The 17,061-nt window shown below is 47.8% G+C and overlaps 1 protein-coding gene across 2 annotated transcripts in view; it reads left to right on the forward strand.

The window, feature by feature from the left end:
- Positions 1 to 17,061, forward strand: part of COL27A1 (collagen type XXVII alpha 1 chain) — a 186,692-nt gene that overhangs the window by 122,265 nt on the left and 47,366 nt on the right. For both annotated transcript variants that reach the window (XM_066200944.1, XM_066200945.1), the window contains 6 exons: positions 509 to 562; positions 1,733 to 1,777; positions 7,390 to 7,443; positions 10,182 to 10,235; positions 11,018 to 11,071; positions 14,130 to 14,183. In XM_066200944.1, the coding sequence (XP_066057041.1) occupies positions 509 to 562; positions 1,733 to 1,777; positions 7,390 to 7,443; positions 10,182 to 10,235; positions 11,018 to 11,071; positions 14,130 to 14,183 (315 nt within the window). The remainder of the gene's footprint in view (positions 1 to 508; positions 563 to 1,732; positions 1,778 to 7,389; positions 7,444 to 10,181; positions 10,236 to 11,017; positions 11,072 to 14,129; positions 14,184 to 17,061) is intronic.

Below are 17,061 nucleotides of genomic sequence, written 5' to 3' on the forward strand. Positions count from 1 at the left end.
ATTGATTGCTTGATCCAGGATGGCTGAAAGTCCAGGAAGTGTCTTGCACAGGGTGTTGAGTTTGTGACTTGGCTAAAGTCTCAGATCTTGAAAAACTCTCTAAAATGTTTAAACAGTTCATCGTCAAGATAAATGACATTGATTTGAAACCATCTCCATAACCAGCCCTTGTGTTTCTTCCTTGATATATAGTATTTTTCAATGAGTAGAGGAAAAAGAAAGAAAAAAGACTGGAGAGTCAGAGAGAGTCCTTTTGACCTCTGTGATGTATCACTGAAACACAGAAGAAGAAAAAAGAATATTGTCATACCTGTGAACTTGCCAGCTCAGGATTTTGTAATGGGTCTGTACATTATTGTCACCTCAGGATAGTAAAATATCCCCAAAATTGGTAATAGGTGGATCAGAAAATGAATGTTTTATCTTTTATTTTACAAGCATGTAAGCTGCACCTGTGACCAAAGCAGCCGCCAGCTTTTGATGTTTATGGTTTTTCCGTGTGTTTCAGGGTCGATCTGGTCGGAAGGGATTTCCAGGAACACCTGGTCCTAACGGTCCAAAGGTAAGAAAAGAGTTTGTTCCTGATCAGGGAAGCAGTGGGTAGAAGGGAAGAAAGGAAGAGGGAAATGTCTTTTCTCACCTTTACCACTCTCCCAAGTATTCATTCCAGAGAGAACAAGAGAACTGAGGGTTCTTCTTTTTCTCAGAATTTTGGGGTCTCAGTTTCTGCTTCTTTCTTTAAAAAGAATGATGGTGCATTTTTAAGCCATTATAAACAAATGTGTTCCTCCTTTGATATTAACCAACTTCTCCTTCCATCACCATCTCATTTTCCATTGCTCCTCCATGGTTTTGTTCTAAAACAATGCACATCATTCCTATCTTTGCTGCCTAATTATCAGCAGGAGCCATCCCAGGGCAATGCACTCCACAAACCCACACTCAAAAGGGAAGAGAAAACCCAACAAAAACAACCTCTTCAAACAGTAAATAGCAAAAATGTGGTCTGGCAGCACATGTGGAGTATCTGCCTACTGAGAAAATACAGCTGCTGTCCTGGAGACACTGCTGGTTACTGGTGAGCCTGGCCTCTGGATGGCCCATCCAGGGGCACTCCAGCTGCCTCCGCGTGCTGCCACAGCTGCCCTTATCCCTGGTGGGTTTGAAATCCTTCTCCTTCTGCTTTCTCCTTCACCCCTCATCATGTTCATGCTCTGAACTCCTCCTTCCTGCACTGGGATTTATCTCACATAGGTTCTTGCTGTGGTTTTCCTGTGGATGCTCCTTGTGACAGTAATATGTGCCTGCCTGAGGTTTTATAACAACAGAATCAGGGTGCAGCATTGCCTGGGAATATTTGGTTGTCTTTTTTTCTCATGCTTTGTAAAACTCTGGCATAAAGTAACCAGGACTAGGCTGGGCCTGTGCCAAAGGGCAATAGATATCTTATGTTTCACTGTGGTTCTCTGAAGGCTGTTTTCCTACAGCAGGACCAGCTTTTGGGGCATTTTGCTCCAGAACAGCAAGCGTTTGCTCCATGTTTGTGCCAATAGTGTTTCTTACGATGGATTATCCTCCAAGTCACAGCTGGTTTTGTAAGATGTTGTTTCTCACAGATTTTCCCCAATTCACACTTTGCAGCCCAAACAGTGGGTGTACAAAGAGCCACGTTGTGCCCAGGTCTGGCTGGCAGCCCCAAGTAACCCATGTGCCCTTGTCTCTTGTCCTGCAGGGTGAGCCAGGAAACCGTGGCCGACCAGGGAAAGTTGGTGAGCAGGTAAATTCCTTATTTTCCTTTTCTCCTCGATGATCTCCTCTGTACAGCGTGTCCTGGGTGCCCAGAGTACAGGCAGAGGGCAGTGGCCAGGGACTTCTGGCCACCTAAAAGCTGCCCACAGCCATAGTGCTCCAGGTTCCAGGCTTTGCCAATGTAGGTTTTAAGGACAGGAGACTCTGCTTTGGGTGCTATGGTGCTTTCACTTCCCCTAGATTCTCTTGGGGAGTAGAGAAGATAGCAGCTGAAGAAACCAGACCTTGGGGAAGAGAGACATTGAGCTGCATGTCGTTGTGATTCCATAGAGAACATTCTGCTGGCATAACCCAGGACATGCATTATCCCTGTAGGCTTTGAAGGAACCACAGGCATCAAGGAAAAAGCAAAAATTGTTCCCACATCTCTGTCATTGAAACCAACCACACTTGTCCACCAACAACCCTGAAAGTGAAGCCACAGAGCCTCCAACATGTTCTGTGTGTTCCTGCATGACCACACCGAGCTGGCAGCTGGCCCTGGCACTGCGGGTGTGGTTCTCACCACTGCTGTCCTTCCCAACACTTTCCCTGCTGGATGGTCAGCACGCTTGGTTTGGTTTGGCTTGTCAGCCTCTCTGGCTCTTCTTTGCCCTGTATGCAACAGCCAGGGGTCACTTCTTCCAAGGGCTTCTGACCAAGCAAGTCTAAAAAAGTCAAGGTGGATCCTTTTCAGTACCAGCAGTCTGATACCAGCCTCAGTATATATCAAAGGTGGTTACTTCTATTTGGAAATTAGAGCCATTTCTGTGTTGTGGTTGTTCATTTGCTTCATGAGGAGCGACTACTGAAAGAGCAAAGTTGTTCCCCACATCTGAATTGTACTTGCAGCTTTATCAGATTCTGCGTGATCTCAGGCAACACTTTCCAGTGCTTTCTGCCTCAGTTTCCCCTTCTGTGGAAGGTGTGAGACAGCCCTGAGCAGAACTTAGCCCAGAGCCTCCTGTTCTGAAGTGGCACCTGTGGATACTGTTAAAAGTGAATATTTAGAAGGGCTTTGAGATCCTTAACCAGACATTGTCCTTGAAGGGCAAAGCATCATTAGGATTATTATTCTTTAACTTCCCTCAGGACTGACCTTGGATGAGAACTGTAGGCACTGTTCATCGAAAAGAAAACACAGCTGGCCTCTGCTGACACTGAAACCAGCACAGTGGTAGGAAAGCTGCCTGTGTTATTCTTAGTCAATTAGTCTCTGTCTAGAAATATCACCCGGAAAATTTCCATTTCTGAACCAGTCAAGTCATTAGAACAAAAATGTCTCACCAGACTAATGAGAAATAACCTCCTCTCCCATCACACTTCCACTGAACGATGCTGGAGTGTTGGGGTTTCCTTCCTCCCTCCACTTAAAATTCTGCAGTTGGTGTTGGGGCTGAGTTGGTTTTTTCCAAAGCCCTGAGAGGATGGGCCCAGGCCCTTGGCACTGAAGACACCATCACCTGTTTTCTCTTGTGGAGACCTTGATGTTTTCTATTCCACAGTAAGGATGGTCACATTTCTCAATCCTGCTGCTCTGCCTGACAAATGGGTTCTCTCAGAGCAGAAAATCTCAGCGCAACAGCAAGAGAAGAGATCAGCCATCCATCTCATTGGACATTTCTTCCCTTTCTTAGGGACACGTGTTTAGGAAGACATGGGAGTTTCAGTAAGGTTTCCAGTGATACTTGAGCTGTCATTGAAAAATGAGGTTTTAAGCCACAGGGCAGTCCCTGATGCATTGTTTTTCCATTGCAAGGACACAGACTCAGGAAGATCATTCATGAGATGCTTGTTGTCTCCATGTGCTGGAAGGATTCCAGCTGCCCGGAGCCCCAGTACCCTGGAAATGTGTGGGTTAACCCTTCCTTGCCTGTAGATGGAGTCAGAAGGATATGAAGAGGAATACGTGGCCTCTGGCCAGGGAGGCCATCAGCCTTCCTGTCCCGGACCTGGGAATGCACAGCTGGAGAATGTCACCAAAATGTCCATGCTGAAGGTCAGAGAGCCCCCTGGGAGAATTAACACCCTGCAGCAGACAGGAAAGTGCTGCCATCCCAGGGACCCCCTGCTTGGCACTAGAAAATCCCACTGAAGAGTTGTGCCAGCTGAAAGAGCCTTCAGTTGACTTATGTCCTTAATGGGATTGGGGAGGTCTTGTCATAGCAGGAGCAGCTCACTGGGGCTGTGTCAGGGTCAGCCACGTACCCATTGCTCTGTGCTGGGAAGGGCAGCCAAGGCCCCTTGGAGGTCTCTTGTCCTTTAGGGTCAAAGTATGTGGTCTCAATATCAGTATTCTAAGATAATTGGCCAAAGGACACCATCTCCTTCACATCTTTCCCCTTCCAAAGGAGAGGGGCTGTAATGTCAGGTTTGCAGGTGAGGAGGTCCCGGTTGTCTTGGCCGAAGTCAAGAGGGTCACTTAGAAGGGAGAAGGGAATTACATTGTTGTTTCCCACATGTTAGTGCTGCTCCTTTCCAACCCATTCACCTTCTCCTTCAGGGCATCTCTGACCGCCAGACATCTCTGTCAGGGATTTTCAGGCACTGTGGTGTCCCCAGCCTCCTTGATGTGACACGGTGTTTGGACAGCACATCTCCACCTTCTCTTGCCTCACTCCCCAGGGTGGTGGGAGCCCAACTGAGCCAGGGCAGGGCTGAGCCCGGTGCACAGGGGGTTAAACCACATGGCTGTTCTTTGCGGGTCAGAGCGTCCTCCTTTAAACCGCGATATTTACTGTTTTACTTTCCCTTTCTTTCATCTGAATGGGAGGATTGTACATTTACTCCCTCCCGTCCTTTGTCCCTGGTTTGTTTTGTTTTGAGTTCTAGCGGGCCAGTAGAACAGAAAGGCTGTGATCGGTTCCCGCTGGGAGCGACTCACGGTCCCGTCCCTGGGAGACCCTGCTCACGCTGGGCTCGCCTGTTTCTCTCAAATGGGCTATGATTTATGCAAGGCTTCATTGCTGACTTGCTCTCTGTTGATGGAGCCAAGAGGGGGGGCTTAATTATGACAGGGCTGGACAATAAATGGGGAAAGCGAGACAGGAGTTAGGAATTACAACCCACCAGTCCCCCCCTCCTTTCCTTCTCTCCCCCGCTTCAAGCCCCCAGCAACTTTTTAACAATCTCCATCCCTTTTCCGCCATGCCCTTGGCTGGGGAATACAGCAGACTGAATCATGAGTGACATGCTGAACTCCCGTCTAATATAAATGTTTTACATTCTTTCCTGTATAGTGCGGGCCTTTATCCGGGCAGCCACCGCTGCTGGGACTTCACGTGCATCATTACACACACTGCCCTGAGCCCTGTTTGATGCAGGCCCTCTTTTCAACCCTGGGACCCTGAGAAAAATCTATTGTGCTACAGCCATTTTAGTGTAATGACCACAACTCGTGTCTGCTTTGATTAAATATTTGCCACTGGCAGCTCTTCTGGTTCTTAAAACCTAAATCTTTCTGTCTTAAAACCTAAATCTCCTTGCCTTTACCGTCTATCCCATTTTGGCCAGTGAAGAACATAATTACCCAATCTCTCCCTGTTTTTTCTTATACTCCTGATAATTTACTGAGATTTATTTGGCGTAGACATATCTATCCCCATTCCTGTCTGCTTGCAGACACAGCAGTGTTGGTTAATTTAGCCGAGAGCAGACAGTGCTGGCTGCAAGCACTGCAGAGCTACTGTGCTGGAAGCCACAAGATCTCTGCATCTCACGTTCACACCATGGGACACTCCTCTCACGTGGGGAGGGAGCAGTGACATCTTCCCCTGTGCAGTACCACAATGCACCAACACAGGCAGAATTTTCCCTGGGTTTGGACTGAAATGTTGGCTGTGCTCCCCTTCCATCCCAAAGCTGACCCGTGCAGCAGGGCCAGTGCTGTTGGCCATGCCAGCAGGTTTCTGCACAAGCTGCCATAACAAGCAGCACATCTGTGACAGCAGGGGGGTCTCAGGAGGGCGCTGGGGGGCCCTTGGTGTGCTCAGATCCCTGCAAACCCCTCTGCAAAGCACCAGCAGGCCAGCTTGGGAAGCACCACCAGTACACCTGGCTTCAGGACCCCAATTCCTTGAGAGGGTTTTTAGGGTGGAAGCTGAGGCTGCTATGGGCAGTGGGTCTGAAGACTGGCCTTCAAGCCTAAGCTTGGATATGCAGCACTTCTTGGAAAGGAGTTTGAAACAGTTTTGTTCTGAATGGGACCAACCCTTGCTGCAGAGCAGGGATCCCTCTTCTGCAGAGACTGGCCTAAGCAACCAGAAATTTCTTAAAGAGCATATTCCCAGGAGAGAGAGAAAGAGTTCTGTGGTTTTCCAAGAAATTGGAAATGAATGAGAGATGTATTATTTCTTGATTTATTGTCTATTTTTGCCTAGCAATGCGCTCATTGCATCTCATTGCTTTGCCATTCTCTGCCAAACATTTGCTTCTTCGTGGCCTTGGGCTGTTGGAAAAATTCGGATGCAGTTGTGTACCTGCACTGGTGTCTAATTGGAAGGACAATTGATCCAGCAGCTTTCAGCAATGCCACCCAGTGGCAACCTTGCATAGGCAGATGTTGCAGAGTTTTCTGCTCTCCCACTAATTCCCGCACTGGGCAATCCGTGATGAGTCCAACTCTGCTCACACGAGTGTCTGGTCCCTACGGCCTGGCCCCGATGACACTCCTGAGCTCCAGGACTGCCTCAGCTCCAGACACAAAGGCCATTTCTAAGCAAAGACCACTTCAGAAAGGTTGGTGACAACCCTGCAGGATAGTGGAGCTTTTGTGTTTGTAGCTGTCATCCCATGGCTGATCAATATTTCCATCATGGCACAGAGGAGACTAAGCGCCTGCAGTGTCAGGGGGAACAGTGCCTTGCATCTCCAGAGCCAGAAATCACTGGAGCTGGTAGGGAGGTTGCTGTATCTTAATTCTCAGGAATCTTCACTTGAGATTGCATCTGTTTCCATCTTCCTAATTAAAAGCAGTTCTGTTTGCCTCTTCATTATCCTGAATGTTGTTAAACCCTGAGCTTAGACTGGAGGTTTGTTCCAAGATAGTTTCTGAGTAGTGTGCAAGATCCACTGCCCTGCTGGCCCCTCTGGCTGAGGGAACCTTTATTTCCTACTGGCATCCCACCAGCACGACACTATCCAGGGCAAAATTAGTCTGCACAAAGGGCTGAGGCAGCTTGGATTAACCCAGAGGAAGTCTACCCAGTCCAACCACTAAAATGATGCTCAGTCTCTGTCTCTGTGCAACCCAGGAGCTCCCACTGCAGATGCTCCTGGGGAACCAGCTTTGGGAAAAGCTCAGAGAACAAAGCCACGCTATGGACTCGGCCTTCCTTCCTTTCCTCGTCCACTGTGCTGTGTGTTGTGGTTCTTGCAGATCCTCGTGCTGCTGTTCCAGCTGGCTCCTAAAGCAGAACCAGCTGTGGAGTTAGACATTCCCATGGCCGGGAGCAACTCTGTCCGCTCTCGTAGCCAGTAGGAATTACTGAGCATTATACGAGGGATGCTGTGCTATTGCAACCAGCAAGGTGGACCAAAGGAACTGTTTACTTTCTCAGCAAATAAAAACTGAAAATTAGTTGTGCTCTTCTCTTTCCTCAGGGTCTAATGGGCTTCATTGGTCCGGTGGGGGAGCCTGGAATAGCAGGAGAAAAGGTAGGATTGCTTGCAATGAAATGGATTTTGTAATTTTTGCAGGACAGGGAGGCTGGGGCGGGGGAAGGGTTGTGGAGATTTAAGTTGTCGTGTGAGTGCAACACCCAGCTGGGAATGAAGCACGTCCAGGGTGTCTGAGCTAGACTAGGACCAGGCCAAAATCATCTACTTCTCATTCAGGGATTAACACGCGCTGCCCTCCAGGGAGATGCTGTCAAATATTCTTTGAAAAATTAACTTTCCTCATTCATAATGTGCCAGGCGGTTTGTATTTAACAGTCAGCTCTGGTTTTTATGGGAATGAGGGATCCATCCATCAGCCCTGTGTTGTTGGTCATGGGAGGAGTCCATGGGATTGAGGTTACAGATTTCTGCAGAGGTGTGCCCTGGGTTGTCAGGGAGGTCATTGAATGGGGGTCTCAGCAATTTCTCAGGTGTAAAAGAGTGCAGCCACCTATCTGAGAAAAGGCTGGTCCAAATATTTCCCTTTCTATCTGGTGAGGACCATCCCATCTGGCTGCCCCTGGCTGCTTTGGGCACACCCAGGGCTGGTGCCCTCTTGTGTACAGTACAAACACAAACTCTTCCAGGGGAATAAAAAGGGCTTTATTTCTCATAAAAATGTAAAAGGACGTTAATTTGTTTTCTATTAGAGTGTAAACTTTTATTCAGAGGCAGCTCCCAAAGACAAATCATCTGTGTCACTCATTGTATCTCACTCGCACGCTGCTGGTTTTCGTTGGTGGTTTAATTATTCACAGTGCAGCCATAAAGATAGTGGAGAGCATAAAACGATGCATTCCACACATCAGTGCTCTCTTTCTCACTTTTATTGCTTCAAGCCCTGTCCTCTGGGTAATGATGTAAAGACTCTGTGACAGTTATACTGTGTTTGCTGCAGATCCATTTTATTGTCTGTCCACAGCAGCCTTTGGAAAGGCCTTTCCATCCTGTGGGCCCCGGTGGGGCAGTAGCAGAATCAGTCTCAGTCCAAGCTGTCAAGGCCCACAAGAACTAAAGAGAATGACATGATGTGGGCTGTATTTTAGAGGAAGGAAAACAGAGGAATAAAGAGCCTGTGATGTGTCCAGGGTGGTTACACAGAAAATTGGTGCCTGAATGAGCTGTCTCATTGGCAGCTGCAGCCCTGAACTGAATGAAGAATAAGGCATTTGCCATGCAGGAGACATGGGAAGAGCTTTTTCTCCATTCCATTAAGTTCACATCTGTCCCTGTGCCTTCCTTGCCAAAGCCTTGACCACATGAAGTATCCTGAACTTCCACATCAGCTCTGTAATGTGATGATGTTACATCGGTGTCAAGGCAAACCCAGGCTGTCCTTTGAAAATCTGCCCTTGGAGATCCTCTAGCACAGCTGGGATTTCCATCAGGCTTCTCAACCGGGACAAACTTAGGGATGACAAAAATAGCTATCATCAAATCAAAACCTCAACCAGGCCTCCAGTTGGCATAGTATCCTACAGCTTACTATGCTCTTGTGAGCTAAATGAAGTGGGAAATATGTGTTCATTAGACAGAGCTGAGTCAGCAATCCCTATCCTGAGAGCTGCAAAACTTAAGACTGAAGCCAGTAAGAATCCAAAGATTATCAAAGAGAACAAAACAGTTAATACACACTTAATAAAATCCATCCATTCAGGAAGAAAAAAAATCCATGCATTGGTTTACAGGGGCCAACTGGTGACAACACAAACTCTGGGGTTTGTTTCTAATAAGCTCCTTAGAGCCCAGAAAATATTTCCCCTTACACACTTTTTTGCTGTTGGAAGGTAGGTCAGATTTTGGGCGTAAACTAATTGGCAGCATTTGCTAAATCCTCCTGCCTCATCCCCCTGAGCATACAAACCTAACACACCTAATTCCCAGAGCATCCCTGGGGCTGGAGGGAGACTACAGACAATTCTGGGGGAATTGCCACGGTCTCCCAAAGGAGCTGTTGATGTCCCATCACTAAAGCCACACCTTCGTGTCACCCTCACATCAGCAGGCTGTGGTGGTGCTTGTGGGGGCTTAATCATCTTGTCTCCTACCTTTGGGTCAAGGATGTGTTCATGGAAAGCGAGATGGTTCTCATGAGGGGATGAAGAAGACTTTTGCAGTGATTAAGTGATGTTTTGCTGCACTAAGTTTTTTGACCGCTTGTTTTAGAAGAGATCCTATTTTTAGGGTGGGCTGGGGAGTCATCCAGCTCTGAGCCCCTCATAAATCAGACCTCCAGGTCGTTGTTGCAGGCATTGTGGTCTTAGTATGAGCCACAGGACAGGGAGTTCCTCCAATACACCTGCAGTCTCCTCTGAAAGCACCAGGCAGCATGTCTGGTTTTTTCCAGCTTGATTCCCTGCTCTCAGCAGGACCTTGTGACAGCAGACTTCAAAACCATGGCTCTGAAAATGCCAGCGCATATAGGGATTGTGATACTGCAGAACTGGCATGTCATGCCTTGGGTGGGAAGGGCTGGAGATTTCCTTGGGTTCACTGTTTGGAACAGAAAGTGATGTGCCTGTTTCCTTCATCCCTTGGTGGTTTGATAGCAAGAGTAAAGTCCCCTCTCTTGGGATGTGGAGGATTAATTAATTCCTGCAGTCCTTCCACTACTCTGGTGAGATGGATGGGAAGAGACCAATACTGGAGGCATTTCTGGTAGAAAGCTGATGTCGTTTTTGTAGTTGTTTCATTGCTCTAGATCACTCTTCCCTATGCACCTGTCTCTCTCCCAGGGTGACCGTGGCTCAGTGGGACCCCCAGGCCCTCCAGGAGTCAAGGGGTCGATGGTAAGGAGTAAGTCTGCATTCTCTCACTCTTGCTGCCACCTCTCTGTCCCTGTCCTAGCCAAGGGTGCAGTTTCTCCTGGTCCTTTAGTTTCATGCCAACAGCTGCAATTTCTTCCCATGTCTGTGGGGATGGGAATGGGCATTTGACTGAGTGGATATTGGGGTGTAGCCTCTCCCCAGCAGTTGTGTCCACCAGTTTCCCCTTCAGTGCAACACTGGCTTTTGAGGTGTGTTCTGTGGCTCCATCAGCAGAGGACCTGCTGTGTCGAGTGGAACTGAAGGGCTGCCTGTTCCCAAGAATCCTGGCTCTTGAACAGACAGTGCCCACCATCAAGGGTCTGTCCAAGCTACCCAGAGCAACTGGAAATGCAGGGTGCTTGAGCATCATGGTCACTGTGCCTTGCTGAGCTCTGCCTTTTAGGGATCTATATTTAGGAATTTAACAGTGGGGAACCTCAGCTGGATCTTGTCTTGCTCTGACACTTGTTTCCTGTCTACGATAGTACAAGACCCAAAGACATATTTTCGTATTAATTCAGCCCATTCTCTTCTGGGCTGTTCAGAAAATCTTGCTGCTGATATCGCTGGCTGGGTTGAAGCTGGGCTAGTGACAGCCTGGCCATTTCCTTCTGCCCCTGAGCACTTTTACCCTGATAAATATCAGATCTGCCTGACCTTGCAAGCAGCCAGCAATGCCATTTTTCCTGTCTTCCCACTTGGAGGAAGAAGATCTGTGCAGATGGTGGACATTCACTGCAGGCATGTTCTTTCTTCCCTTTTAGGGGCACCCTGGGATGCCAGGAGGAGTGGGTTTTCCTGGGATCCCTGGACCAACAGTAAGTAAAAGCTATCATCACCTTGTAATACCACATCCTGGGCATTCATAGGCTAAGTTAAGCAACTGTATTCCAGTTTATTTGAGTTTGATATGAACAAGAGATATGAGGAAAGCGATGGGACATGGGTGGGAGCAACATGGAGAGACACAAAAGAAGCACAGTGCTTAATTCAAAATTCTGTAACCCATTTCCCTAAGGAGGGATGCAAAAGCCCAATCCAGCCTGAATCTTTTAGCAGGACACAAGCTCCCTAGTTCAAGGTGTTCTGGGCTGGGCATGGCTGGCAGTATGGTGATCACACCACGTGATATGAGTGATTTATCACAGTGACCACATCATGCAGCATGACCGTCCTGCGTGGTCAAAGGCCCTGCTGGCATGAGAGGAGCAGCAGAGCAGCTCCCCCAGACAGCCCCTCCGTCTGGACAGGCTCATCTGGCACCCTGCAGCTGTGGCTGGAGCATGCAATCGCCATGGAGGCAGATTTTAGGCTGGCTCCAGTTTCCCACAGATGTTCTTTAGATGTAGTTCGGAGTCTCCCAGCAGCACAAGTGCTGCTGGAGCCAACAAAAAGGCAACCCTGGGTGGGTGCAGGGAATGGATTTTGCTCAGTGTGTGAATTCCCACAGTGCTGGTAGTTGAGAGGAGGATCACAGCAGTGAAATGCCCAGGAAGTGCCAAAGGTGTGGCCTCCAAATCAGGGTCAACTCTGCCGCTGCCAGGAGCTCAGGGACACTGCACTGGCTACAGGCAGCTGCTGCCTGGGCACAGATTGTGCAGTAGTGAGTGAGTGGAGGTGAGGAAAAGAGAAAATCTGTACCCATCTCTGCCTGGAGAGCAGCCACGTGGCACCAGCCAGGTCCTTACAGTCCAAGCAGCACAATGCCACCCGCAGCCCCCAGCACTGAACTGCCCTGTGACCCCTCATGGCAGCAGTTGCTGTGGACAGAAGCCTAGGAGGCAGCTGGATATCTGCAGATATCCCATTTTTAGCAGCTTCCCATCATGTTAGCTCTTCATGACCTGGGGACAGCTGGAGCACTGGGCTCCCTCCTGCTCCAGGCCGGTGAGAACCCGTGGCCGAGGCAGTTTCTGAGCTGTGGCAGAGAGCTCCAGCCCTGAAGCACCATCCCATGCACCACTAAATGTACCTTCAAGTGAAGCCAAATTTTGTCTGTCTTCATTGGGGCATAGCAATAGCATGAGCTGAGGCATCAGATCCAGGTGGAGATACCAAAACCTCTCAGCAAAGCTCCGGGAGCTGAGACTGTCTCCAGGTCCTTCTGCTTCCTTCAGTTCCCTCCTCTCCTGCAGGCAAATAACAAGTTCGTCCAAGCAAAATGTTTGGTCCACAACTGCATTTTAAAAAGTCGTAATTCAATAAGCCAAACTTCCCCACAGAGCCAGTAAATCAAATAATCTCCTAATATCAAATCCCCACTCATTAGCTCCAGCTGTTTTTCCACCAAACATTCCTGATTTGCCTTTCCAGCCAGACCTGAGGCACGCAGTTGTTGTTTGTCCTAAACTGTTAAAATCTTTGAATGAGCCTTAGCAGTGATGGCTGATTAATTCAACAAAGGATGACTGGAAATGGGAAGCAAAGTCAATGGTAGGAAACTTTGCCCTTGGTTTCGGCTTCCTGAGGCTTGTGAATTCCTTTTTCCTTTTCTTACCATTATGGTGCATCTTTTCTGTTCATACACAGTTTTGAAAATAACGTGTACATATAGGAATATTAAAGGTCACTCATTTATCTTCTCCTAAGCAGTTCATTGAACTTCCAGCAGGGTATCTAGCTGTTCCCTCAACATTTGCCATTACAATGAATGTTTCTGTCCTTGTATTTTCATAAGCTATTTAGGATAGGCTGAGACTTCCAGAGCAGATTCCAAATACCAACTAAGGACTTCATTTCAGTACATGGTTATCGTAAAAATCTCTATAAAACTGACATCTGACACATCCAGTGCCTGTGCCAGTCACCACTGTCCTCACTACCAAAACTGAGATGTACTGTGGTCACAAATACAGTCAACTGACTTTTCCATCCTGAGTGAGAACAGCTCAGCGTTTGTATCCTGAACTTACATGCCGTGAACAAAAGCAAAATCCTAATAAATGGCAGCTACAGAAGCAGTAGGAAGATCAAAGTCCAATTCTGTTCTGATCCATGGTGGAGTTTGCAGGGCTGACAGTTGGTAAAAGCTACTAATATGTAAACAGCCAAATTTGATGTGGAATGTTGGAGAGAGCAAGGAGTGAATGTGTCATTTTGAGGTTTGCTTTTCTGACAGGAGAAAGGCACTGACTTTAAATATCAGGTTTAAAAGCTGTGATACAGAACTAAGTCCTGTTAAATAAATATATCCTTTATTTCTTTTACCCTGATAAATATTCTAGCAGGAAAAAAATACTGGCTTTCTGCATTTTCTGTATGCACAATAATGAATCATGTGTGTACAAATCCAGATTAAAAGAAAACCTGAAATCTTTCTGTAATTGTAAGAACAGGATCATCCACAACACCAACAGTCCACATTAAATTAGTATCTATCTGCCAGTATCAATATTTATGCAGTATTAACAGGGCAAGAGTTACTTAAAGGCAGTATTTGGCTGAAAAGATCAAACTTGGATATCCAAGATGAGGTGTCTGATTTTGTATTTGGACATCTAAAAACCAGATCCTGGTTATTATTATTTTTGAACAGATGCTGAGCAACAGCTGCTTTTAATAGATGCAGAGAGGATTCTGGATGTTCAACTTCTCTTCACATCACACCACTGACACAGATAACAGGCTGCAGGTCATTAAGCATGCAAACCTCAGCCAGGATCTTTAGCCTAAATGTTCGCAATCCAAAGACAATCCATGACTTTTTTAAAAATGCCATTTATAGGCAAGTAAAAATGGTGACGTTTTTAGCAAGTGTTTAATGAACCAATCTGCTGGACAAGGGTCTGCATCTGAGGCCCCTGCAGATCACAAAGGAATGTAGGGTCTTACCAAAGCTGCTGCCTTCCTCATTTTGTTTCCTCTTTCCCCTTCCAGGGTCCAGCAGGAGCCCGTGGTGCACCAGGGATCCGAGGGATGAAAGGCCGCAGGGTAAGCGCTCTCCACGAGCTTTCATCCCTCTCCTCTTCCATACTTTGGAAAAAATAATCTGGTGGTTCAGTCTGGGGGTGTGAAGAAGAGCAGAAGGTGGGCAGCACCTCCACAGACACGTTTCTGCTGCACGTAAAGGCTGTGAGGTCCTTGAAAAAAATGTTACCAGGGAAGTGAATGTAAAGGGTGTGTGAGGGCGGAGAGTCCACAGTAGGGGTTATCGTGGGAGCGGTCCAGCCTGGTGGATATGCTGGTTTGCCATATCAAAACACAGTTTGCCATACCAAAACACAATTTGTGGATGCTTCTGGTGAGGATGATGGAGATTTAGTTGTCTGAAGGTATGGATGGGATGCAGGAAAGGATGCAGGTAGAGAACCAGAAAAGGTGCCTTTGTTGCTATGGGAGAAAAAGTAGCTGAGGTATGAAGTGTTGTGACACAACCAGAGGCAGATGAAGGAGGAAATGTTGTGTCATGGCATAGAATCAAGAGACAAGGCTGACAGAAATGGAGCTGAGCTGCTCTACCCATGTGTTCCCCTCCAGTCCCACAGGGCTGACACCTCCTGGCAGGGCTCTACAGTGATGTGAGGAAGGTGTGCTTTGCATTGTCAGTAGATCAAATTACAAACATGTCCTGTGCCTTCTAAGGATTTTTCCAGCCCTGATTTTATGTGTACATACCTCAACAGTACCACCCTGTAAGCACAGGTGTCTCCTCACCCTGCCTGGCAAGAGCAGCCCCCAGCCCGGTGCTGGGTGAGAAACTGCCTGGCACCACCAACAGTGCTGAGTTCACATTTCCCTCAGTGAAGAGCTCACGGACACTCAGAGTCAGTTCCTGTGTGGCTCTCCCCGCTCTGTTTGGGTGACAGCCGACAGGACAATGACCTCTAGACCTGCCAAAGCCGCTTGTTTTCCTGCCTGTGACATCCAGCCCCAACCCTCTGAGCTCTTCAATCTTTCTTCTCCAACGGGATATTTATTGCAGGAGCATTCCTGCTTTGGATTGTTTTTCCTGGTCCAGCTGCTTTACTAAGTATTAATAGCAAGCATACATGAGTTCTGCTGAAGGTCCCAACAACAACATATTTTGCATTTCTCCCTCCAAGGATCTGTTTCCATGTTTCATTTTCAAAGACCTACACTGGAGTAAACTATACATTTTACCGACTCCCTATTTTTTGCTTGTCCTGCAACTTCTGCTTGGGGGATTCAGGACACAAGGATTGTGTGTTTCCCTATGCCAGAGTGAATGTTCTCTTCAAATAGCTGGGACCAGCAAAAGAAAATGGAATAACCAACCAGGAAGCTTTGTAACCACAGAGTTATGTACCCTGGAACTGCTATAAACTTTAAAATCACATCTAGAAGGAGAGCAGTGACATCCAAGCTTGGCAGATGTTTGTCAGGGTTCATCTTTTAACTTGGTACTGGGAAAAAGCTCCCATTCCTCTGTGCTCCTTGGTGGACAGGCCCATGGGGTTCACTCCCCAGGTCGCCTTGCAGAGGAGCCCCTGGGGAGTGCAGTTCCTCTGTGCTGCGCAGCAGGGATTAACTGGGCTGTCTGGGACATCCATGGTCACGTTGGATGAGAAACTGGAGGTGTTCCTTCATGGCAGGCTCTGAATGGCTGGTGGAAAATATCTCAAGGTAGAACTGCAGCACAGGGTTGAACAGGAAACACCTTCTGGATGGATGCAGGCTGTGGATGTGCAGGCTCTTGGAGAGGTGGGTCCTCTGAGGGGATCAGGTGCTTTTGTCAGTGCCTTTAATGTTTGCAGTGACAGAGAAGGAGTCCTGGAACTGCCTCCTCCCAGCTGCCAGCCAGGGATCCATCCCCGTCCCTGCCACTGAGCTTCTCCTTTCAGCAGGCATGCAGAGGCAACTGCAGTTGGGTTGTCTAAGATTGCCTCACATAAACCTTCTTCAGCTCCTTACATCCATACTGGCCTCAAGTCCTCAGCCCACTAGGAAAGCTGGACTTAGCTCTCAGGAAAGGAGGTTTTCTGGGACATCAGGGACCTGCCTTTGGCTGCTGTAGCTGGATCCAGGGAGAGGGTGTGAAACCCTCCAGAGAAATCCTGTGAAACATCAGCTGCCGCCAGCACTGTCCATCCTCAGAATGACGTATTGTGTAGTAGAGGCCTTCAGCTTCATGCCCTGGGTTTACATTTCCTCTCCAGATGTTCAGTCTAGTAGATCCTGTGCCAATCACTCCCTCTGGATATACCTCCATGGAGGAAGACAGACTTCAAAGTGCATCCCAGCCCTGCAAACCAGGAATGCAGCAGTGGCTGTGTCCTGACAGGCTGCAGTGCCTGCAAAAAGTCACCTCAGGATGTGCAGAGCATTGAGATAGAAAGGAGGCAGTGCCTAGGGAAAAAGGGGCATTAAGGAATTGGTTTTGCCCTAAGGAAACCAGTATTGGAGAGGGGTAAAACTGCTTAAAGCTCTACTAGCAAGGACTGAGCCTCTGGATCTGCTGCTGGTGCTCCTGCTCTCAGCTCCCATTGCTGGGCTGTGCTGTGGTGAAGTTCTGGTGTTGTTTGAGCACTGCAGTGTTATAATCCATGCAGAATTTTTGAGGCAGAGAGATAGGCTTTCTAAGATCCCCAGCAGGAAGGAGGAACCTGGGCTTTTCTGTGAAATTCTCCAGATTTCAGTGGATATGATGTAGAGAAGTCAGTACTGTAAGAACCAGCGGGTCTCCTGCCTGGAGGATTTCTGGTTTGAATCTCTCTTATTCTCATTTTCCTTCTCTTCACACTCTCAGATGTTGTTCTGACATAGTATCCCATGTTTGCTTACTTGCTCCTGTGATTCCAGCTCTTGCTTTACTCAGGATGGGGAAATGATCCCCCAATTGTAATTTCAG

This window comes from Chamaea fasciata, unplaced genomic scaffold, assembly GCF_029207755.1.
Source record: "Chamaea fasciata isolate MVZ Bird 193981 ecotype frontalis unplaced genomic scaffold, bChaFas1.0.hap1 SCAF_20, whole genome shotgun sequence".
Classification (NCBI taxonomy): Eukaryota; Metazoa; Chordata; class Aves; order Passeriformes; family Sylviidae; genus Chamaea; species Chamaea fasciata.